Source organism: Haemaphysalis longicornis, unplaced genomic scaffold (assembly GCF_048455015.1).
Source record: "Haemaphysalis longicornis isolate Haplotype H1 unplaced genomic scaffold, Haemaphysalis longicornis Haplotype H1 scaffold_1, whole genome shotgun sequence".
Taxonomy (NCBI): Eukaryota; Metazoa; Arthropoda; class Arachnida; order Ixodida; family Ixodidae; genus Haemaphysalis; species Haemaphysalis longicornis.
In genome coordinates, this window is record NW_027526203.1 from 415,193,982 (window position 1) to 415,218,680 (window position 24,699).

The 24,699-nt window shown below is 43.7% G+C and overlaps 1 protein-coding gene across 2 annotated transcripts; it reads left to right on the forward strand.

Annotated features, from left to right (window-relative positions):
• The first annotated feature begins 1,835 nt into the window (after window positions 1–1,835).
• LOC144155582 (programmed cell death protein 6-like) lies at window positions 1,836–19,166 on the forward strand. Of its 2 annotated transcripts, none has more exons than XM_077687118.1 (6): window positions 1,836–2,132; window positions 2,761–2,822; window positions 6,036–6,080; window positions 10,473–10,649; window positions 12,857–12,966; window positions 18,834–19,166. In XM_077687118.1, exons 1-6 carry the CDS (start codon window positions 2,065–2,067, stop codon window positions 18,933–18,935), a joined length of 564 nt encoding a protein of 187 aa, XP_077543244.1. In that variant the 5' UTR covers window positions 1,836–2,064; the 3' UTR covers window positions 18,936–19,166. The 2 variants fall into 2 exon arrangements, with proteins under 2 accessions (XP_077543244.1, XP_077543245.1); XM_077687119.1 differs by having other exon boundaries at window positions 10,491–10,649.
• Window positions 19,167–24,699: the final 5,533 nt, after the last annotated feature.

Sequence of the window (24,699 nt, forward strand, 5' to 3'; positions counted from 1 at the left end):
TATATAGTGTAGGGGGAGGGGTGCGGACCTGTTGTTGAGAGCGATGAGGGTAGCGGGAAAGGAGGATTGGGGGAGAGGGCGCACCTGGAACGGCTGTTGCGGACGCCGAGGCACGCCAACGCCGGGTGACATCGTGAGTTAAAGAAATGCTCTGCATTTAAAAGCAGCTACCATTACAAACTGCTACTCTACTGACAAAACAGGCTCAGCAGGCCTGCATGCATGTCCTTTGTGCTGTTGGGACCGTTCGGTTCAATGGTGTTTCGAACTGGTCCAACTAGTGTCACTTAATTTAGTGACACTAGGTCCAACTAAACCTCAAAGGTGTTTTTTTTTTTTTTTTTTTTTCCCTTCCTGCTGGGATATCCCTGACCGGACGCTTCTGGCCCCAGAGCCACCAGAGCACAGTCCAGAAGTGCCTTGAGATGAGTCCACGGAAGCCGGAGGAACGACCGAGATTCTATCGTCGGGTGGTTCTTGCGTCGCCAGAGGAACCGGCAACAACATGCTCGGGAGTCGGGCCATGGCATATGACAAACAGGTCCTGAAGGGGTTCTGCAAGCTGGAAATCTGTCCCCCTCTCAAAGAAAACTGCACCACGCCAGGTCGCTGCCTGTCGGGATCGAAGGGGCTAACCTGAGAATTAGAGCCACTAAATAGGCAAATAGGCACTAGGCAAACCAAGCCACGCGGAGTCACGGGGTGAGCAACGAGCGGGCCACCCTTGACCTTCAACGTTATGTACTAATTTAGTAACGTTGCTTAGCGCTGGGGCGTGGTTGGGGCTGTAGGGGCATATGAAGCAGTGTGAAGCAACATGGAAATTTCAACGCGAACAGAACAGGGAGAAGAAAGGGGGACAACACCGGCGCTGGTGTGGTCCCCCTTTCGAGAGAGAGAGAGAGAGAGAGAGAGAGAGAAATAACTTTTATTTACATCAAGGATAGGGCGCGGTGGGCACGACCCGAAGGGTCGCGACGACTTCAGCCGCTCGAGTCACGAGCTCCTTCTGGAGCTGGGAGTCCGAGCGGCCCAACGCCTCCATCCACAGGTCAGAAGAATTAATTGTTGGGAATGGGTCCTCTGCACAAGCCCACATTTGGTGTTGGACCGTGGCTTTTTCACCGCAGCGGGGGCAGAGCGAAGATGGGTAGAGGGAGGGGTGGACATGATGAAGGACGGCTCTGCACGGTAGAGATTCCGTTTGGAGTTGACGCCAGAGGCGTTCCTCCTCCAGAGTGAGGGATGAGCGAGCGGGAAGCTTGCGGCGGGAGAGGCGGTAATGCTGTGACCTCTCGGAATGTGAGGAGACTAGCTGTCCCACATCGTATGCCCGGGTGCCCGGGTGTCAAGTGCACGGGCTGCCGTGTGGGCCATTTCAATCCCTCCAATGCCCGTGTGAGCCGGGAACCATTGGAGTTCGACCGTGTCGGATGGCGAATTTAGACCGAGAACACGATGCATGTTCACCAACTCTATGCATAGTTTCATCAGTTTCATGATCTGAAGCATCTGAAGTAGGCGGTTTAGTCGCAGAATTTTACGCTCTGGGACTCTCTACGGGTTTGGGACTTCAATCTTTAATCGGACGGAGTAAATGTGCCATTCTATGCACCATTCTATGCACAAAGACTTAAATTTTATTCGATTTTTATGTGCGAGAAAAACACGAATAAATTGTTTGATTTGGTAAATCAACGCTTTTGAATTTTATTTCTGATATTTTTTTTATTCCTTTATGGTTTAATTCACGTTTTACAAAAGAACACTGCTCCGCTTTTTGACAAGATGGCGGTAGTCACCACACCCATGCAAAGTAATCGCGATAGTGGGACCCCCTCTATGGTGGGAGCAATGCTATGCAACTTCGTGCAACTGGTGCAACCGCTCGTGGCGTGTTTAGATGACTGTGTCTACTGTGTGACTGTTCGCTTCCGTTTACCGCGTCTGTTTAACGTTATTTGAAGGCTGTCAGAGCTGTCTTTCGTTGTGTTTCAGGGCGACCTCGCAGCTGGATTTTGACCCACGCACGGTGTTAAACCAAGTGGACTGCTGAGTTACGCTATGTATTCCCAATCCCAAGCCCAAGTTCCAAGAGCTGACGTCAACTACCTCCAAGGGCTTTTCAGGAAGTATGCTTTCATTTACCGAACGCTGTTCTTAGCTGTGCAAGAAACCATGTTCGGAAAATACTTATTAGTCTTGTTGTCTTATTTTCATATAAGAAATTTGATACGTATCGCGAATGTTGCGCATGTCGTTTCGCAGCCCAACCCCCCATCAGGATCTCACGACTTCATTGGGAATAGTATTCCGCGGTCTCCACTTAATATCAATCGCAAAACCATGTCAATTCCTCTTTTAGTTTGTCTAGATTGTCGGGCTTGTATACTGGACGTTCTGTTAAGGCATTTACTAGCAGCTAAGTTTCCGGACGGCATAGGCCGTTAGGTATGTCCCCGTGAAAATGTGCTGCTTCAAACTATGCTCTGTGAAGTGAAACATAGCCATTAAAAAAAAAAAAAAAAAACTTTCATATGAGGTTGGCTTTGGGAGGAGGCTGATTTCACATGAATGCAAGTTTGCGTATCGGGTAGCCGTGGGGACGGTAAGGGAGCTTTTCATCTTTGAAGGGGAACTGATATTTGAAAGAGTTTGCAGGCACAAGGACGCACACAATTGGGTTTTGTTTCCGTAAGAATGCGTTTTAATGCATTAGTACCTGTCTATTTTGTGACCCATGTCTAAATACTGTTTCAGTGTCGACAAAGATCGCAGTGGTAACATAAGCGCCACCGAGCTGCAGAGTGCTCTGTCAAATGGTAAGTGATTCGCCCCAAAACACGGCTGTACAGCTGCACATTACAAAGGAGACTGTGGCTGGCCAGCGTCGTCAATGCCTGTGAGGTGGCTCCGTTCTCGCCATAGCACCATAGCCCATTTATAAAATGCTTGCCAATGGTACCACATGAACCAAGGCTACCGCAATCCCATGTGACGTCTAACATTGCTTTGAGTGCAGTATGCATGCAGTGCATTTCTGGCCACGATGTCTGTTGCGAGCTTGGGTGTTTATGTATTTACAATCCCTGTTTGGTTGAACTGTGGTGCAGGCTCTTGATGTAATTATACAAATTCAAATGTTAAAACATTTGAATTTGAACACTTTTGCGACAGTACCAAGCCCAAACGTTCATTTGATTGACTCGTAGGTGGTTGCTACTGATTTTTGTAAGAAATGCTCACCACCAGCGATATGACAAAATATGAGAATGGAGCACAAAACATTTTTTTGGTTTGCTCACTCGATAGGCATCTACTAAGGTAGCATAGACCTAACAAGGGTTAAAATGCATTATGTAAGAAATTTAAACGTTGCGACATTTCTATTTAAAGGGACTCTGCAACACTTCCGATAAACGCTTTCACTCTTTTCTTCGTGTCTGGAAGCAGTGCGAAAGCTATAGTATCTCCAGCACGCAGCGGCACTGCGCGATTTGCTCGTTGCAGCAGATGCACCTTCCGTTTCTACTTTGCTTTTGTGGCTTTCTTTTTAGCCAGTGTCTAGAGTTACGTCCGACGGAACCCAGAATTTAAAAGCAAAGTTACATCCCACGGAACTTTAAGCCAGTGTCCAGAGTTACGTCCGGCTTAACCTGTAAATGATATTGAAGTACGTCCGACGGAAATGAAAATTAAAGAAAGGTACGCCGGATGTATCCCGACCCCAGCGGCTAAAGTTACGTCGGACATCCACCGACCCTGAAAATCTTACCGTACGTCGATATGATGTCCCCCCTCCGTTGAAGGGACTTAACGTCGGAGGAACTCGATGCCCAGAGGCTAAAGAAAGGTACGGCGGACTATGACGGTGCAGGCCCGTCGGGCACACCCGCAGGTGTATCCTGAGGTTGTGCTATGTGGTTTCCTTGGTCGCTGGATTGTTCGTCTTGTTGATCGTCCGTTGGTGCGGTCCCGCCTCTAACTTAGTGACGACAAGGAACCGCCTCGCTCTCGTGAACACGAGTGCTAGGGTTGAATCCCCCTGGTTTCCTTTTTTTGGAGGGGGGGGGGACAATGATTATTGCTATGCGTTTTTCTATCATTTTTCTAAGATGAACCTTCCTAGGTTCCAGCCGCCACTTTTACGATTTCCCCTTCACGCAGCGCAAAATTAAGAGGACCCACCTGTAGCTTGTAAGCTATGTCTGTGTTGCTTTAATCAAGTCTGTGCTCCCTTGACTAGCCGAAACAGTGTTTTTCATTGGCACAACCCACAACTGTGAAAAATTCACTCTGTGTGCACTGTAACAAATTTAACTTTTGTTCCTCTTTTGTAATGAGTTTATGGTGAGCCTGTACTAAGTTCCCAAAATTTAAACCGTGTTTTTTTTTCATGCTGTGTGCATCGTAAGCTAAATGGCACTGCTCCACATCAGCCTCCAAAAATCAAGTGCTTCGTGCAGTGACAGCAGCGCAATATGTACCACTGCCGTCCATCTTCTAAACATGACGCAGAAATGCATAGCAGTGGTCGTTGTCTCAAAAAAAAAAAAGACGAAAGAAAAGTTTTGGGGCTGGGGGATTCGAACCTAGGACTTGTGTCACGAGCGCGAGGCGGTACCTTGTCGCTACGAAGCCAGTATGGATCACGCCCTTAACAGACGCCTAACAAGATCAACACTTGAGCGATCAATATCTCAGTGGTAAGTAATCTCGTCCTATGTAAATTGTATGAAATCACACGGGAGGCTTTTCCTTCGTGGCAGCGGATTTGCATTTCCAGAGGGAACCACATAGCACTTCCTCAGGATACACCTGCGGGTGTGTCCGACGGGCCTTTACTGTCATCCACCGGTAAAGTACGCCGTATCTTTCTTTTAAGCCTCTGGGCATTGGGTACGTCCGACTTAGTCTGTTCATCGGAGAAGGGACTTTATCCCGTCGTACCGTAAGATTTTAGGGGTTGGCGTACGTCCGACACATCGTTAGCCACTGAGGTCAGGATATGTCCGACGTACCTTAAATTAAGCCGGGTGTAACTCAGGACACCGTCTTAAAGTTCCACCGGACGTAACTTTAGCTTTCAATTCTGGGTTACGTCGGGCGTAACTCTGGAGTCTGGTTTAACTTTAGTTTTTAACTTTGGGTTACTTCGGGCGTAACTGGTTTAAAGTTTCGTCGGACCTAACTTTAGTTATCGATTTCGGGTTACGTCGGACGTAACTCTGGGGACTGGTTTAAAGTTCCGTCGGACGTAACTTTAGTTTTCAACTTTGGGTTACGTTGGATGTAACTGGCTTAAAGTTCCGTTGGACGTAACTTTAGTTTTCGATTTTGGGTTACGTCGGACGCAACTCTAGACACTGCGTTCTTTTTAAACTGGCTATCGAATGCATTCATTGGTGCAACTGAAGGAAAGCCGGCCAATAGCCGCTACACCGCTGTAATGACAATTCCAGCAGTCGAAGAACCAGGATCTGGAAAGAGAGAAAAATATTGTGAGCAAGTTTCTAAGTTATCTGAATGGCTTAGAGGGATTTTTGGCTGATGTACTTTGTGACATCCTAATCTAAGTATTGAAATTGTTGGTTCACTACGTTCTGCACGCATTTAAGATTTCGAAAAAAGTTGAAAAAAGTGTTGCAGGGTCCCATTGAGTAACCCAACCTGGCCGGATGAAACTATAACATTGGTAAGGACCGAAACTTTTTACAGGGCTCTGTGCTTGTATCACTGAACACTAAAATGATTAACGCCATTATAGTTCTGTTTGAAACTTTACTGTACAATAATGACAGTGACATAAAATGCAAAAGCGTTAAGGGATTCAGATTTTTTATTGTTTCAGTGTATTACAAAACTAACACAGCGAATATTCTTTGTGGAGCGGAACTTTTGGCACTATAAAAAAACTTCGGTGTACTGCAGAGTGAGATTGGTCTACACAGTGCTTTTATACTAGGCGTATTTGGTAAAAATGTGAATTGTTGCTTTAATATTACTGTGCTAACTACGGTTGGTGTGTTTTACAGGAACTTGGAAGCCATTCAACCCGGAGACTGTGAGAATGATGATAGGTAATGTATAGTCATTGTGTGCTGATATTGTATAGATTTTTTCCCACCTTTGTCTGAGAGCATAAAACTTGGTGAAGGGGTGGTTTGCTACACGTGTAGTTAGAACCGCAGCCTTAGTTCTGTTGCACTTCCTGCTCTAGCTTTCATTCTGACCTGGTGTTTTCATTGGTTCATCAGATTTATCCAAGTGTCGGATCTTGGTTGATAAGATCCGACACTTGATTTATATAACCAAGATCCGATAAGATTTATCGGATCTTGGTTGATAAGATCATTACCATCCACTGCAGTGCTAAAGTCTCACCCAGTGGTTTCCAGCTGTCCCACACCAGCCTTGACCATCTCTCTGCCTTGAGTCCCATCCCTTGACATTGACTACTATATTACTATAGCTTACACCACCCACCATCTATACTACGTGTGCATGTCCAGTCAGTGTCCACTTCTCAATTTTAGATAAAATGTCCTTAATTGTCTTCATTCACTAGTCTGTGCTGCCTGCATGATGTCTGTTTGGACATGCAAGTTTATCCTGCAATTCTTGGGTATAACGTGATTGTCCATGTTTTGGCCAGTTTGTGTGAGTATTGTTTCCCACGCCCTCTTTGCAAGCAATGAGAGATAATGAGGGAAAAAAGGGGGAATAAATGGGCGGCACTACTAACAGGGGTGGAACAGCTGCGCCATTCGTGCCTTTGAGCTCCAAACTTGTTTACCTGTGCCATCCTGCGCTGAAGCGCCCCTCTTGCGCCAAACTCGTTTATCGGCACCTGAATTGAGCGGCGAGTTACGACCGCCATGATACCCAGCGCCAGAAAATTTGGCAGAAACATCGTGTTTTTGGTTTCATCAAGGCGTTTATGGTTTCTTTTTCATCAAGGCTTTGGCTTAACTTGGTTTTGGCTTAGCCATAAGGCTGCAGGCACTGCGCGCCATCTGTTTTAATTTCAGCGTGTTGTATGTGCACGGTTGTGTTTGCTGCTGTTGGCCGCTCTGCCATAATCAATGGAAAAGGACCAAAAGTAAACGTTTTTGTGTCTCATCGCACATGGCTAGAATAATATCCGTATGAAAGGTTGCAGTTTATTGGAGGCGCACATCAATTTAGTCCCCCATTTTTTTGGCGATCCTAGCTTTGCTGCCCGCACCTTTCCATTGCTGCATGTATTGAACAAATAGGGTCTTGGACGCTTTGCCCTCACTTGTTAATTTGGTGCGCTTTTGTTTTCAGGTAATTACTCATTTTCACCCGTGAACTTTATACAGAAATTAATTTAAAACTTGAAATGAACTCCCTGTGAAACGGAGGGAAGGCTGGCTGCCTTTTGCCTTCCCCCGTTTTTCTGTATTCAGAAAAAAAAAAATCTTCAATTTCAATTAAATTTAACTTTGGGGTTAGCTTTGCTTAGTGGAGGATGGTCCTACAGTAATCAGGCCTTCTGACACGCTCTAGTTACGTAGTCTCCGGTGTAAGTTTGTCGACTCTTGCAACCCTGTGACGGAGGAAGACGAATGTATATGCTCAGCTTCGCACACACTGAAACCGCTGTTAGATGCAAGCAGTTACCTTGCAAGCAATCCCCTTGTTTTACGGAACGCCGCTGTAGGGTTACATAAACACTGCCGTTTACTGGACATGAAGCAAGGCCTGTTATCTCACCTCTTTCGACTCGGCGCGTGAGGTTGGACCTTCGAACGGTAATAATGCAGCTCGCTCGCTGGGGCCGAAGGTAGATTATTCTGCATTTTGTAAACCTTTCGATATAGCACAAGAACTGCGTTCCTTGTTCAGAATAGGTTCTAGTGCATGGTACTATGCCTGAGGTAGTAAACAGATATGGTACATGGTAGGGGACTCGCTCTGTGGCTTGCAGGGAGATTAGGAAGGCACCATAATGCTGTGAAATTGTGTTGCATCTGCTCCAAATGACATTTCTGGCTGCTCCAAAACTGCTCCAAAATGCCTTTCTGGCTGCTCCAAGCCTGCTACAAAAGTCACATTTGCCTGCTCCTAGGACTGCTCCCAAACCCATGGACCTGTTCCACCCCTGTACTAAAATTTTGTCCCAAACTTTTGTGTGTAGGGTGGGAAGTGCCACTGTTAACCAGCGTTGTGCTTTTAGATTCGCACTGTGTGTTTGTCTTGCACGCTTGCATTTTTGAAAGGATGTACCTGTGTGCAATAGTTGTTTTACAGCTCTGCCCATTTAAATCAATTTTTTGTGGTAGCTTGGAGTGTAGTCCAAGGAAGGGTGCTCTTAGCTGTGCCCTGTACCTAAGCAGGAAAAAGGAAACTAGCTAAAAATGGGAAGAAGTTGGTGTCACCAAAAGTCCTCTTGAATCACTTTTGATGCCCTAAATGTTTGCCATGTTTGGGGTAAATGTGCAGGAAATAGAAGCGCTATATCTATCTGGTGCAGGAGCAATTGCTGTACCCTTTCACCTTGGGGGCACACAGACTTACTTGAATTATATTTCATGCAGTCAGAGATAACTGAAGGCAAGAAACTTATTGTTATGCAGTCAACAGGGGAGGAGAAAATGCCAAGCATCTATACACTTTGTGTGTAAATTGCTTGTAGATGTAGGGCCCTTTTTCTTTTTGCTCAAAATACAGTTGAACACGGATATATCGAACACGGATATATCGAATTATTGTCTATATCGAACAGTGCAAACATCCCCTTGAAAATCCCATGCAAAAGTATAGGACTGTTGTGCGCGTGTATCGAACTCCTGATCCCGGGCAAATTCGATATATCGAATTCCGCGCCGAAGGTGCCCCTGAAAGTTCGCTTCCTCTGATGGGGTGGAGTTGATGATAATGTTGACTCATCGCAGGAGCTGCCTGGCTTGGTAAGACAGAGGCGGCGTCCGCGGCATTATGGTCGCTTCGATGGCCTTCAACAACGGTTTTCACGCTAGCACGAGGGGCAGCTCCATGATAGCTAAAACGCGGATAGTGGTTGGGGCGAAAGGACACAAAGGAACAAAAGAAATTGACCAGAGGCACTCTTTTTCTGTGATTGAGCTGTTTGGTGGCTCGTGCAGGGGGACCGATGCGGCGTTGTATGTTTCTTTTGTCCAAGGCATTCATTTCGGAGCAACGAAGGCGGGAATTCGTCGGGCGCAGGCTGCTGAAAAGGTGTTGGTTGAAAAGCCGTTCGGAATTCCTCGCAGTAGTTTTGAGGGCGATGCACGCATCAACGTTGACGTAAAGGCGAATGCAGCACAACCCACCCCGGCTATTCAGGAGCGTGTCGGGTGCAAAGCGACTTCGTTGCACGCCTCCAGATGGGGGAGGTGTTTGGTTCGGATACTGAAGATAACGGCAGTCAGTGCCTGACAACGTTCCCAACCGCCTACTGCAGCCGAGGTTCCCTCAGCGTTATTCGCCTCTGTTGTGGCGCAGTGTACAGCGTTGATTTTATCATTTGTGCGTGTTTGTAATCTTGAAGACAATTTGGCAACCTTTACGACGCAGAAGAAAAAACAAGCGAACCTCAAAGACATTTCAGTGATAAATAAAGTGCGGTGGTCATCATGCTGTGGTTCGGAGTTCCCGTGATTTGAGGGTTAAAACTGTAAACTACCGTTTTCCACGACTTCAGAAAACTCTCAGTGATGTGCGGATTTGTCAGATAATCTTCAGATAGGCGTATTTTATATATCGAATTATCGATATATCGAATTTTTTCCCGATCCCCTTGGAGTTCGATATATCCGTGTTCGCCTGTAGCACTAATTTCACTCTCATGGCATGAAGAACCAATTACACCATGTGTATGCAGCTTATAAAAAACAAGTCAAAGCAAGTTGAGTAACGACAGAATTGTGAAATGGACTTTCTGTTTAGTGTGAAGGGGAGCAAAGGCTGCAGAAATAAATGTCTCATTTGTCTTGTCTCTGGTCATACAGCGAGATACTGTGCCGAGTGGTCTTCATAGTTTGTGCGATGTGTGGTTGTCAGCAAAGCAACTGCTGCCTTCATGTCTCGTGATGGTGGTGTGTGGTTGTGTTGAGAGCTGCTTTGGCAACACCATAGGGCTCACCCTTATCATCACGGGAGTCCGGTAGGGTGTACCGAAGGAGGGGGGCAGAGTTGCACTCCAGCTTTAACCAGTGCAGCAGCTTTATTGAACATCATGGTCAGTGTGCAAGCAAGCTTACTGCATATCTTCCTCTATTTTGCCCCCAAGCAATGCGTTAGGAACTTGCTGTTTACCCTAAGAAATGAATGATAAAATTTTGGGAGATACTCGTGCACTTGCCCCTCTCTCAAGTGGACAGAAAAGAAAACCCCTCCCGGACGCCCGCAGTTTTCACCCGCCCACCCTCGCCCACCTTCTCCTCATCATCATCACATTGGCTATCTTCTTCCTTTCAACACAGACATGTTTCGTTCACCAGGCATGTTTGACCGCAACCGTGTGGGCACTGTCAACTTTGACGAGTTTGTGTCCCTCTGGAATTATATTACCAACTGGCTGAACTGCTTCCAGAGCTTCGACAAAGATCGCTCTGGTTCCATCGACCAGAATGAACTCAACGAGGCTCTCACCAGGTTTGGTGCGTATGCCTTGTTGTGGTGCATGGTGGGCAGTTGCAGCTGGGTTCACGCTCTTTGCGCTGCAATCAAAGCATGGGCATTATGTTGGTGACAAGATATGTGGGTATAGATGTCGTCGACTATTGGATTTATCGTTACGGCGGAAAGAGGAGGTTTATGATGCTTTGTAGGCTGTTTTTTTTTTTTTTTAATGGCAGAAAGCTTGTGTAAATAGTACTTGTTAGATGTGAAGAAACTGATTGAATGCAGACTTTTGTATAATATCTGCATAAGCACACTCTATGCTCATTGTACAGATTTATGAAAAATACATTCTGACACAAAATACTTGTTCCCATAGTTATGTGCATCCAAGTATATTTCAAAACCAATTAATTTTTATTTTAACAGACCCTTTTACAACAGGCAGTTGGTTGCAGCAGATAAGATTTGGGGTGAAGGGGTGAATTTGGGGCTTTGGGCAGTGTTTATAAAATATTTTTCGTATCCCATTTGTTTCCGTAGCCCATGACAGAGTTATCTTTCAGTTGGATGAAAAAAAAAAAAAAGCTTCATTACAACATTGTAGCATTAGCAGGGTGTGCAAAGCTAGGCAGGCTAGTGAACATTGTTTGCTACAAAAAAAAAAAAGCTTCATTACAACATTGTAGCATTAGCAGGGTGTGCAAAGCTAGGCAGGCTAGTGAACATTGTTTGCTACTTTTTGTGTGGATGTGCAAGAAATCCTGTATGTCAACACTGACATCAGTATATCAGAAGTTTAAAAAGAGTTTACTGCTGTCAGCTATAATGTGACAATCGTGAGTGCTGTGGAGCAGTTTTTGGGCGGCTTGGAACTTTTGATGATTCTGTGGATAGTAAAAAGCTAGCTTATTGACTAGGGAATAGTTGCAATCATAAGCCTTGCATAGTTATCAAAAACAGATAGCATTAAAAAATATATAGCTAGTGAAGCTAATTGAGTACCAAGTAATCTAGCAAATCGAAGCAATCAAGGAAGTCCTCCACGGCCTTGACGTTACTGTATTCTTTAAGCGTTTTACCACGGCATAAATACGAGGTGGCAGTCAAATGATGAGAAGAAAAGCTGATCAGATGAAGTTGTGTGGCCACTGGGTCTTACCATATGAGGGCAGTAATGATCTTAAAATTATTTTCTCCCTCAGTTGTGTCCGATTTATTGAAAAGTAAAGCCTCATACAGCTGCATTCCAAAAAATGTTTGATACTCGTCGTTTTTTGTTGTCAACAGAGAGTGCTCCAACTACAGTGCCAGCTTTTGGCTGCATGGTACAGGACTATATAAAGAGGTTCCAGTGCAGCATGAGTAATTGTGGTGTGTGCAAAAACATTTAATGTGGAACTTGGATTGTTTAGGTTAATGAAAGCTTGGTCCACATTTGGGGCAAGAACACTAGTTGTTGAGTTGAAAATGGCCTTTTGTTCCAGGTCTATAACTGATGACCAAAGATAGCTAGTAATAGGATACTTCAGGTCTAATTGCTGAAGGTTGCTGCTCGAGATGGCAATTACTAAGGCACAGAGTCCTTTGATGTGCTAGCTAACCATGCGTCCTTACCATGAGCCATACGTTGATGCACCTGCCTGATTGGTGCTTCTGTTGTGTGGGCAGAAGTCTGGCAGTGATTGCAATATTAAGCATCCTTTACCGATTGTTCTTTGCAGCACGGACATTGTTTGCTCATTGCTGTTATCAGGCGACGCTGTATATGTTGGCCAACCAGGCAGGTGCATCAATGTACGGCTCATGGAGCACGTGAAGTGTAATCCACTGTTTGAATACAGGTGTGTTTTGTGGCAGCACAATGACCAGCTGACAAGACAGGTGGTGGAGACATTTCACATAAAAAGAAACAAAGGCACGCATGTTAGTCATGTGTCTGTGACGCTACATGAAAACGAGGTTGTTTTTCTGTTGAAAGCGATAGCTTAGGCTGTTGGGTTTTTGTGTGTGTGAGCACCTTTACCTTGTGTATATCGTACCGCAATTTTGAGGTGACACCGTGGGCACGTGTTCGTTGTGGTACTATATAATTGTCTATGCCTAATAAAAAATCAATTTCGATTAAGCATCGTCGTGTATCTCCTCTTCTATCGTCTCATCTTCAAGTGCTATTTAACGGTGTGTGTGCTTTGTTTTATGGGCTACCTTAAGTACGGAGAAAGTGGAATTCCTGTTGTTGCAGGCTACCGCCTGAGCGAGCAAACCATGAGTGTCCTGCTCGTGAAGTTTGACCGAGATGGAAAAGGATCAATCAACTTTGATGACTTTATCCAATGCTGTGTGACTCTTCAGGTACTGTTCCTTTTCGCAGTTCGTGTGACTTCCAGCAGTTTGGGTGTAGCTTCCGTATGTCAGACCCTTATGTTCCACGTATCATACCCCAATGTTAACGTACATACATACATATATATATATATATATATATATCAACAAAAGCAAAAAGCACTCATTTTAATTTGATGTTGGTGCATTCTAAAGTGAAACACTTGTTTAGCACAGTATGTGGTTCCTCTCTGGGAAGGTTGGTCTTAAATTAGATGAGGCAATGGAAGTTGTGGTATGCTTTGATCCACAGAGTTTGTGTGAGTGCGCTGCTGGCGCGAGAGCTATATTATAAACATTCAGGCTTAACTGCTAGGGTTGGTGCCAAAGGAAAATTCACTTTAGGATGTGCGCGTAGCACGCAGCAAGAGGATTGCACAATGAAGTGCTTAACGTGTCCTGAACAGGAGCCAGCAGCCTTTGGGACTGTTGTCTCTTTTGTGCACACAGAGATGGCTCTTCTGCCCAAAAACGGGGGATAGTCATCTCTTCCAAAACACGGCAGCTTTGCTGCAATTGGAAGCACTGTTGCGTTCTGCTATCTGTTATAGTGACATTTTCCCATAACGTTAAACCCGCCAGCATGTTTACCTGTGGCGCAAATAAGGCAATCAGAACAAATACATAACGTGCTTTTTGTGCAAAAAAGAACCCTGTAATACAACTCGTTCTACTGTAGCTGATCTAATACCATCATGCAAAGCAATACACGACACATCCTGTGTTACCATGCCATAGTACTGCATGGTACTTTACCGTACTGCAGGAAAAGAGGATTATTTTTTGTTACTTATTTCTGTCATCTTTTGTGCACCTGCTTTGTGAATCACAAAATTGCACATTTTGTAGACTAATTTTGCCTCATTGAAATGCGCAGCCATGCCCAAAAACATCAAATACTTATTGCTAAATGCTCAACTATTACACAAGCTGTTGTGGTCTGTTATCTTCTTGAAGGGCGAGCTCCATGGAAGCATTCATAGACATTTCATCTCCAGTTTCATAAATATATGCCTGAATAATTGGAAAAAAGAAAAGGCTGGCATATCTCATCTGCTAGTGTTGACGTTAGCATTACAGGCTTTGCAGGCTATGTTGGACGTATTTCTGGCAAAACTCGTAGTGAGGTCAAACTCAAACTGGAGCTTGCGCCGTTTCAAAAGCTCAGTGCACAAGAATGTTGTAGCTTATCAGGCAGTAAAGCAAAGCTCGAGCTGTTCCTCTGCTGTCTGGCCTTTGCAGCTTTTCTGATCGTGCACAAGGAACTTCACTCTAGCAGTGTTGGACTCCATGTCTGTGCAGAGAAAAGCACCGTTGCACTAGCATGGGGAAGCTTAAGTAGTGCATTGCATAAATGGTATGGTGTTCATTGTTCACTGCTGTAAATACAAGGTTCGGCTTGTTTGTTTGAAAATTTTTGAAGCACTATTGTTAGAATTATTAAGGCACTATTCTGAGAGTTGCCAGTTAATGGACACCTAGTTTTTATTAACGTTTTTCAGGAAGCTGTGTGTTATTTTTATCACAGAGGAAACTGTAATTAGCACTGATATTTATTTAGATGCAAAACACTTTAACACTGCTATTGTTCACCAAAAGCCTTGTAACAGCGTGACGAGGTTTTTGACCTCGCACATTATCTCTGCTGGCACTATATGCAATTTGTGGTCTTAGTCATGTTATGACTGAGAGCCTGTTCTGAACAAGTTTTGTTATTAGGAATAATGTCAGCGGGGTATTTTCCATAGGCATTTGTGACGGTGCCTACTGATCTGGTACTACATATGTAGTGGCATTTTGGAAGTTCATATCTAGCCCTAAATCAAGTCTGTGGTGGCATTTCTGGTCTAGATTTAGAATTGCTGCCATTGCTTGTTAATTTAGCACTTTATCTTCTTCAAAGAAGAATTGTGCATTAAGCAACAACTTCACTTTGTGGATGGAAATATTGATGACATTTTTTTGGCAGATGTGAGCTTTTATACGAGATTTATGAACACCGCTTTGAGGGCAAATATTGGGCATTGTATGTTTTCACCCAAAAACAAAGGACCGTATTTGTACAGGGTCTTGGCTAGGGATTAAAATTAGAAATGTCACGTTATCTAGCAACAAGTGAAATAATAATTATTCAGTTTGGCATGGAGCATCTCACCATATTTTAAGATTCTGGTTGCAAAATTAATTTAAGGTGGAAGAAATTTAATTTTTAATGAGTGAATCTTTTCAATCGCAGAGTTGTAGAATATCAAAAGGAACAGCCAATGCAGCAGCATTTGCATAAATTTCATTAGTGTATTTTTCTACGCTTAAAGGAGCCATGAAGACAAAATACAAGTTTGCGTTATTCAAAACATTTCAAGCTTTATAGTGTCCCTGGCACTTGTCCGAATGCAAACGATGCTTTATTCACTGAGAAATTAATTAATTTAAGTTAAAGTTTGATTTTCCCGCTAAATCGTGCGTTTTCATGGTCTGCCATGACATCACAGGAGCTGACTGTTCCACAGCCGATTGGGAAGCCTTGTTTACCGTTAGTGAACCTAGATGGCACCACCATACCATGGCAAGCCGTTTTCTGCCTTTGGTTTGCAGGGTTCGCACAGGTCCTTAAAAACCTTGAAAACCCTTAAATTTAGAAGTGTCAATTTCAAGGCCTGAAAAGCCCTGGAATTTTTAAATGGTCTTTGAAAACCCTTGATTTTCAAGGGTTTTCAAGGGTTGATTTTCAAGGGAATGGCCCTGTCTTTTCCCAAGAATTTAAAGGTTTGTCGTGGATTGTAGGTGGTAACAAATGTAAAGAATCATTGTAACACTCAAGTTTCAGTGTATTGCGTGAAATTATAAGTTTGGTGGATTTTCATTATTACAAGGCAACATTGAGAGCAGGCACTTGTAAATCCAATCCATGTCACGATACAATCCAGTGAAAGCCAGCTTCTGTTCTCTATCTTGCATCTTCCATCTAGTCTGTGGACGCTCGCTCCTTGCATGTTTGCTGTGCCTCATACACTCCATCTGCGTTTGCTTTTACGTACAAATGGTGGACGTGTACATTGTTCATCCTGCCTTGCAGCAACACTTGCTGATTCAATTTCAGCTGATACTCTTGCTGACAAAGCAGGAGATGCAGGCAACATTGACGAAGTTTTGAAATCAAACAGCCTCAGCAAAACACCAAGAAAAAAGAAAAACCTCTAAATACAAGTCATAAAATAAAAAATAAAGCTGGGGGAGCATTTGCGAACCCGTTAGCACCTACCTAAATGTGCACTAATGTGCTTAGGCATTGTGCAATAAAACTTTTGTATTGTGTTGAAGTTATAGCCGGTATTCATTAAAAAGTTTAGCTATTAATTTCTTCGTTTGGCAACACTGAAATGGCCATGAACATGGCCGAAGCGCCCCGTACATGGCGCGGCTTGTGCTACTGCGGCCGCACGCCGAAGGAAAATATAACACTGGCGTGCGTCGTCTGCTCCGTTTCAACCCGATTCTCAACGGTGGGGTCAACAGAGTTGCTATTAATCGCACTCACATTGGAGTCGAGGCATTACTTTGCGTTCGGCGGGCTAAAGCTTGGAATGTCCAACCCATGTTATGCGCTTAGCACGGACAAGTACTGCCATCCCGCGGAGCCCGACGTAACCAGTGACGGCGCACTCACATGGTTGCCTGCATGCGTGCCTCGCTATTGAATACAGGCTATAAATAATCCCAGAGAAAACGTTAGATGGGCACCTTGAAAATGTGTTTTCTGGTCCTTGAAAGTCCTTGAAAACTTTTGAATTTTTGCTTTTGAAGCCCGTACGAACCCTGGGTTTGTTTTTGGGCGTATTTAAATCTGGCTTGTTTTTGTTCAGGGAAAAAATAATCGCTTTGTGAAACATAGTGCTCGCTCGACAAATATGGTCACATAAGACACCATTGCTTGCGTAGCCAGTGTCGTCTGAGACTACCCCACAGCCCTGCAATCCTGCGCAGTTAAACCAAGCATAGTGCGCGCTGTACCAACAGCAGTACGCGTGGGTATTTTATGTTTACGTGTGCTTTCGTAACTTACACTGTTTGTCCCACCATTCTTACGGCTTTAAAAAGAATGTGCCCTATATTTAAGCGCAAATAGCTCGTTCAGCAAACTTATAAGCTCTGCCTAATTTGTGTTTGCTTTTGGTGGCCTCCGTCAATCGCAGAGCTGGCTGGTATGACATCATAGGTTCTGTTGCGGGAAATGAGCTAGTGGGTCGCATGGCCATTCCCTTTTTTCCTAATTATGTAGCTTATTTGAGCCAAGTTTATGTTAAAAGTGGTGCGAGTATGATTTTAACGAGGCAATCTTTTGAATGAACCAAACTTGTGTTTTCTCCTCATGGCCGCTTTAAAGAAAATGTGTTAGAGTCAAAGAAAATTGTTAGTCAAACTGTGAGCGGGTGGAGTGCATCATTAAAAGCTCACAGAACTCGGCAAGCTTTCACACTAGGTACAGCCGCGCTGTCTCGAACGCACAGCCGCTGTTATCAGCAGGCACATATGCTGTCAAATCTTGTGGCATGCCTCAATTGTTTTATATTTCGTTTGAGTATCATAAACTCCTTGTTCAAGGAGGTCATAACTGTTTGTCATATTTTTGGATGCTCTTTAACTTTGTAATTAAAAATTTTTCTGCTCAAATATGCGTAAACATGTTTATTAACTAATTTGTTAATCAAGGTGTAAAATGATGTGCTGTGGTTTACGCCGCTGTGTATGGCTATTAATTTTTTAATTAATTAATTTTTTATTTCTCATTTTAATGTTTTATCCAAGCACTGGCATACAAAGTGAAACACTCTGTATGCGAGTGCTTTTTAACAGCTTACACAGAAGAGCCCTGGTGACAAGGCACATACCTTTCTGGTACCTTTTATCAGTGCAGTCAGTATCCTACCGGTAGAGAGGGGGAATAAACATTTATTGGAGCAAGGTGGTATTGAGGCAGGGACGTGGTCAGCCTCCTATGTCCAGGAGGCTGTGAACCTGTGCCGAATCCAGGGCTGGTCTCACCAGGGCTTTTTGAAGCTCTGGTATCGAGCTTGTCAGTGCAGACTCCCACTGCTCGAGGGATGGGTTGTTAAATTCATTTCATTCATTTCATTTATTGTCACCTTAAAAGGCCAAAGGCATTTCATAAGGGCGGGGGGGGGGCAATAATAACGAGTTGAATAGAGCACACAGTGACACCAATGAATAGGCAGAGTAACAATGACAAACAAATGCAAAGAAAAAAAAAAGCAAAAAAAAAATCTACATACAGGCTACACAGAGACGAGCTGAAAATTATAGCAAACATATACAATAATAGGGGAATAAGGGCAGAAAAGGCAGACACAGTCATTCGTTGCACTCATGATAGAGCAACATAACGATAATGAAATCTAAGGTTCGACGAAATCTCGTCTGGTCGGGTAAAAGGTTCATAGTTAAAAACTTGCGGTCACCGACCAAAGGCTTATTAAAAGCATAAAAAAGAGACGTTTCGGCTTCCGTACGGAAGCTGAAACGCTATTGGGTGGCTATGGTTTAGGCGGGATTTGAGGTTATGTGGGCAGGAGAATGGGAGATGGTACGGCGTAAGGGGTGAGGCAGTGCGGTAGAGACTTCTTTTTGTTGTTTTTGCACAGTGCAGCAAGTAGATAGGCACAATTTCAGAATGCATTTGAGGCCAATTTCACTGTTTGATTAAAGTTGGTGGCTTGAAATTTGTTCGGCAAGAAAGAGAGCGAGAAAGCTCTTTGTGCTCAATGCTGAGTTTTGTTTCTCATGCACACTTATAAGCTTTTTGCAACTGTTGTCCCCAGACTTTAACGGCGGCCTTCCGACATTACGACACTGACCAAGATGGTTGGATCACCATTGGCTACGAAGACTTCCTCAAGCTTGTATTCAGCCTGCGGATGTGATGGCTACCAAAGCATGGGCAGACCGTGCTGTACTCATTCCACCAGTCTACTTGTCACTGCTGCTTCGTGTTGCCAAGCGCCTGCCTATGTGCCTTGCCAGGCACATGCGTGATTCGTGGGTAGCCGTTTGTTTGGTTTTGAGGTGCACAGTTAAACACCCCGGGATGCATTCGGCGTATTAACGTTTGTACAACTTCCAAGCAAGAAATAAAATTTTTCCAACTGCTTTTCCTTGATTTGCATTGTTGGCACTAAGGGCTTCTGTTCTTACTTTTCCATCTTAGTGGTGCAGTTTGTCAGTACATTCACTTTTGCCGGTGTCCCACAGAGCAAAATGTTTTTGTTGCAAATTTGCGTTGTCTTGCGGTGTTCTCATAAATAGAGTATGTGCAAGTTAACTTTATTTCAAAACTATGTTCTTGTAAAAGCCTGCTCTAGGTTCTACTTCTCATAATTCAAATTTCTGCAGTGGTTTTCGCAGTGACAGTGGTTGTACCGACATGTTTTGCATGTAGACTTGTCGGAGATGGTTAACATCTTTTTCATATGGCTGTGAGGGTGATATTGGTTTTGTGTACTTGTATGCATGCTTTCAATGGCGAGACCTTTCAGGGAACAAGCACTTGCTTGCTAAACAAATGCAGTATACAAAGTCGAACTGTGATGATAAAATTGGAAGATGATAAAATTGGAAGTTTCAGATATTTAATTTTGTAAAGGTAAAAAATTTGCAAAAGGCTTTCTTGCAGGCAGTAGGTAGAGTAAGAGACTATGCTGAAATAATATGTGGAGCGAAGCCACTGTGCAGAAGGGCGGGTTATATGCAAGGTTCCACGTCTGTAATTAAGACTGAAAAAAGTCCCCTGGTGGAGTTTTTTGTCAATTTTTATTCGAAAAACCCCCAATTTTTAGAATTACGCTTTCAAAATAAGGGGAAAATATCAAATAGTCGGCACATGGTGTCACACCCTGGGTAAGTTTATTAGATACACAGCAGTGCCTTTCCAATCCACTGGAGTGCACAGCCGAATTGTTCTGGTAAAGTGGTCAAGTTGTGAAGCTTGAGCTGCTCTGTTCATTTGCGAACTATCTGCAAACTTTCAGGCTAGGGCTTGGTGACAGCATGTGAAAACTTGCTGATGAGTTTGCATGCGTTACGAGTTGCAGAAATATCAACACTGTTCACCTGTTGTGACCGAGACTTTGTGCTCTGAAATAGCCAATTTTCTATGGCTGCGCACTCGAGCTATCCCTCCCAGTTTCGAGTGCCAGTGTCGGGGGGGCATTGTCTATGCTGCATTGATGTGTTGAAAAGAGTGCACTGTCATTTGCAATGCCAGTTAACCTTTTTAAGGTGCATGTGTACCCCGTAATGCCACCCGTAATGCCTCCTGTAATAAGTAGATTTAGTGTGGCTATTTTTAATGAATGTGCCTAAATTTATGCCTGCTGGAATTGTAAATATATTATATTATTAAAGTTGGTTCTAACTTTACCAGTGCATTCCTATATAGGCACCATTCTTTGAGGTGTCTGTAATTATAACTGCAATAAAATTAAATGTAGAATTTCAGATAATTTGGGAGTTTGTGAAAATTGGCTCTGAGGCGACATCTCAGGCAATAAATCAGCCCCGAAAAACGTCTGCCAATGAAAACACAACACTCTTATTATACATAATGTAAATATTTAAGCCCTTCATGGGTATTTAATCTTTGAACTTTCAGAAACATTACACCAGGTCACACAAGTTCTTTTAGGCTTCAACCTTTTTCATTGGTAGACGTTTGCAAGCCGAAATAAGCACCATGGATGCATCCGGGCGCAACAAATTTTGTTTTAACTTTCAAATGCTGGTTTTCCCATTGACCGATTAGGGCAGATTTTCTTCGCCAGGATTTTCTTGGAATTACTCGTCCCTTCTTGTTAAACGTCGCAGTTCTCTGTGAAATATGCTTCCATGTGTCTAAGATGTCAATGTGACCACAGAGGCTCGGTCCATATGTAAGCACTCGCAGTGCTCTAGTGTGCACATGAGCCCAACAGTCATGTTGGGGAACAGAAGCAGCTTACAAGCAGGGCTGCAAGAACACTGGAAAGTGGGTTTACCACCCGTTCTGTGACTCACGGGACTGTCCCACTTTGAGGGTATTGTCCCGTGACCCACAAGAGATACGAAAATCTTCAAAAATGTCCCGCATATTACTAAGGGCTCTCGTGGGGTCACCAAGTACAATGCCACGTTTTGTGGGCGAAGGGTGCGACGCCAAGGGAGCGTGCATTGCCATAACTGGGGAGCAGCGTCCTCGGCTAGTCAAGACTCGCAGAGACGCCTGAAAGTCAAAAGATGATCATCGAGTGAATGGCCCCACCATTGTGGCCCGCATCATGACACGAGTTGTAGGAACACGCGGGGGCGTGCTGCAAAGAGAGGATAATGGCTTCAGCGGAGGACTTGTGTGGATGCATGCAGTGTTGCAGATGCTCCATATTGCAGAAAATCTATCCAAAAATATAAATTATTGTAGCTAATTTCTCATGCTGTGTCAATGCTTCCTCCTCTCCCCTCCCCCCATCATCGTGTCCCGCAATTTGCTCATAAGAAGGTGGTCACCCTACTGGAAAACAATAAAAAATACACATTTCGCCCTTCCAATGTGTTGAATATCTAAAGTCCAGTACCGCACCTTGAACCACTTGTTTGTTGCAACCTGTTTGCAGTTGGAAAGGATGCGCTCATCGTGCATGCTGAATGACGAAATTCCAATTTTCATTCTTTTCCATGTTCTCCTCCTCCCAAAAAGAAAGCAGGGAACCACACCCACACCAGCAGAACTATTGCAGGGTTACGGTCAGATATCAATGAATAGGGGCAATTGCCAGTAGATTTTAGAAAAAAACCAGTTAGTAGATTAACAAGTATAAATGCAAAAATACAATTTTGTTGACACCAGGAAAAAAGGGGAGAGCACAACACTGTGGTGTAAGAGAGTTTTGTTTACTCTGCAATTACGTGACATTTTCGCATTATTCTTTGCATTTCCGACAATGTTAAACGCTGGACTGAAGCTTCAGTGGTGTGTATATACCCATCATAAACCCCTGAAATGTGGCAAAGTGATGGAACATTTTAAAAAAAATTAAATGGGCGGTGCTGTATTAGTTAGGCCATTGTCAGTGTTGGCAAATAGTCATTTTACTCCATTCGTATTTGAGCATATAGCATTTTGGCATGCAACTGCCAAAGTCTAGCTTTTAAGAGCTTTGGAAAAAGATAGGAGAAATGCTATGTCTTGTTGTAAATTTGGGACCAGAGTGATGGATGAAGCTGCTACACGTAGCACTGAATGGCGTGTGGAGTGTGGCCTTGTAAATACTGTACGACTTGTAAGCTCGGCAAATATGCAATGGTACTTTTACTTGGCAGACGCCAGCCATGTTTGGGCAAAATTGAAGTTCAGTTGAAAAAAAAGATTACAATACTTTACTTGAATGTGTAGTTTGAAAGGCATGTTCAGCACGATGCAACATGTATCACTATCCCAAGGGAGATGGCATCACTTCGTCAAGAATGTTGCAATGGATATCTTCCTTGTCTTTGACTGTGCTTTTCACAGCTACTTCGCTCTGCAATCATTCAGCAATTGTAAAAGGCCACTGAAGTCAGTCTTATTAATGACAGCACTGTTTGAATATTTTTTATTTATTATTTGACTAATTAGATATAGTCAAAAGCTCAAGTTTGCATGCAATAAGTGGGGAGAGAGAACACCACAATGCATTTATAGCAGCCAGAAGAACTATGACATCACTGTGGTTCTGTTTGCATGCCATCTCACCCTTCACCCACTTAATGGTCAATATTGACTGCTTGGTTGTTCACACACGAGTTGAACATGCTGTCAAGCCACTGAACTTAGCCCAGCAGACATTAGGAAATCAATGGGTAGGATGGCGCCAGGGTAGCTGCACTTTCAAACCCGCTTTTTTCGATCAAAAACGAGTGTAAATTGGCCACAAAAACTCGGAACATGGCCTACTCAATCTAGGCTTCAAACTGGTTATTTAAATGTAAATGTGAGCACTTATTGCATCATACAGTCGGGCTGCAACCTTCACAGGTGCATTGAAAAACCCAAATGTCCGCCAAATCCCTAACTCTTCCCATGAGCAGTGGGAGAGAGAACTGGCCAGCTTCAGCAGCGAAACTCGGCTTTGGCTGGTGGAACGTGCGGAGAAGGCAGCAAGCTCCAACGGTATCCTGAAATGAGGAATCCGACCACGTGCTCCCTTTTTTTTTTTTCAAAATAAAGTTTCTCTCTCTACTGATGGCAAGGTCGGTTGAAACTTGTAAAATGTGTTCGTTGGGTGGTGTTTAGCCGTGTGTGCATGAACAGTTTTACAACACTTTTTTAGACCATTTTATTGAGGTAAAAGAGTCTATTTACAAGTAGTGTACAAAAGTGAAAAATGAAAACTTTTGCGTGCCACATAGGAAGACTCTCCATGGCTCTTGCAAGAGCAAGAACTGCTGTACCAGCGCTTTGACTCAGTATTGCAAGAAAAAAAAAATAATAAAGCAAGTTGTCTCGACCATGAAATCAACATTGCACAGGGTCCCCTGAACAGAACGGGATGTCCCACTAATCCAAGTAGACAGGACGCCACCCCCATAAATTTGCACTATGAATGTTTTCGGTGGTGTACCTCTTGTGAAAAACAGCAAGACACTTCATTGTGGGGGCACAATACTGTTTGAAAATTCGATTGTACAGCCTGTGGGGCTGGAAAAAAAGTTTGGGGTTCCAGGCAACTACTTTCAGAAGTAAACCCAAAAGTGAATATGCAGCAATTACCTAATGGTGCATTTGTAGTAATTTTGTATGTGTAGCACTGAATAATGTGCTAAATGATACTCTGTAATCTTGAGCTCAAGGCAAATCCACAGCGGACTCCTGATAACAAACCATGAGGGCCCTCAAGAATTGTTCCAATAATTAGAACCCCTCATAGAGCAAGGTCGTTAACCTAATCATTCATCAAGTATTCAGTTAAATTACTTTCATGCCCGTCGCAGTTTTTTTTTCTTCACCAAAGAGAGTGGTCTGTGTTATTTTAACCTTTTTGGCAAGTGTGGACAGGAAATCGGCTTTATTTTGGGCTGCTTTAGTGATGCAACAATTTAAGGCAATCATTTTCCTGTAGTAACAAGCAGGAAGTACAAATTAAATGAACAGAGCAGTTCAGCCGCTTTAAATTCACAACATATCAGGCCGAATAAAAATTCGAAAGTGAAAACACCAACACCAGTCTTAATTGTCGAGTCTACTGCAATGCCAATTTGAAAAAAAGTGCAATATTTGACCATGGGTTTATTTGGGAGTGTTTGCCAAGCTATCTGCTCCAGGAGCACTAAAGAGTTGGATAGCTGCATATGTTCCAGCCCACATTGAACGCTCCGCTACATTACTGACACTACCTATGGGCAGCAGTGTTCCCTGGCTCCATCCTGTGTGCATAGTCCTGACTGGTCCTCCTTGTAGTCTAAGCATGTCGAAGCACTTGCTAATTGAAGCATTGAGAAGCAGCAAGTTCGAATAATTGAAAGTAATAATTGTCACGAGCACTTACATGAACGTGCTTCAAAGGGCAGCCAGCCCACTGTGGTGTCATAGTTTTGGTAACTTTGATTATTTCCCAGTCATCTGCAGTTACGTTATAAAGCAACACACAAAACGTCATTCTAACTACATGATAAATGATG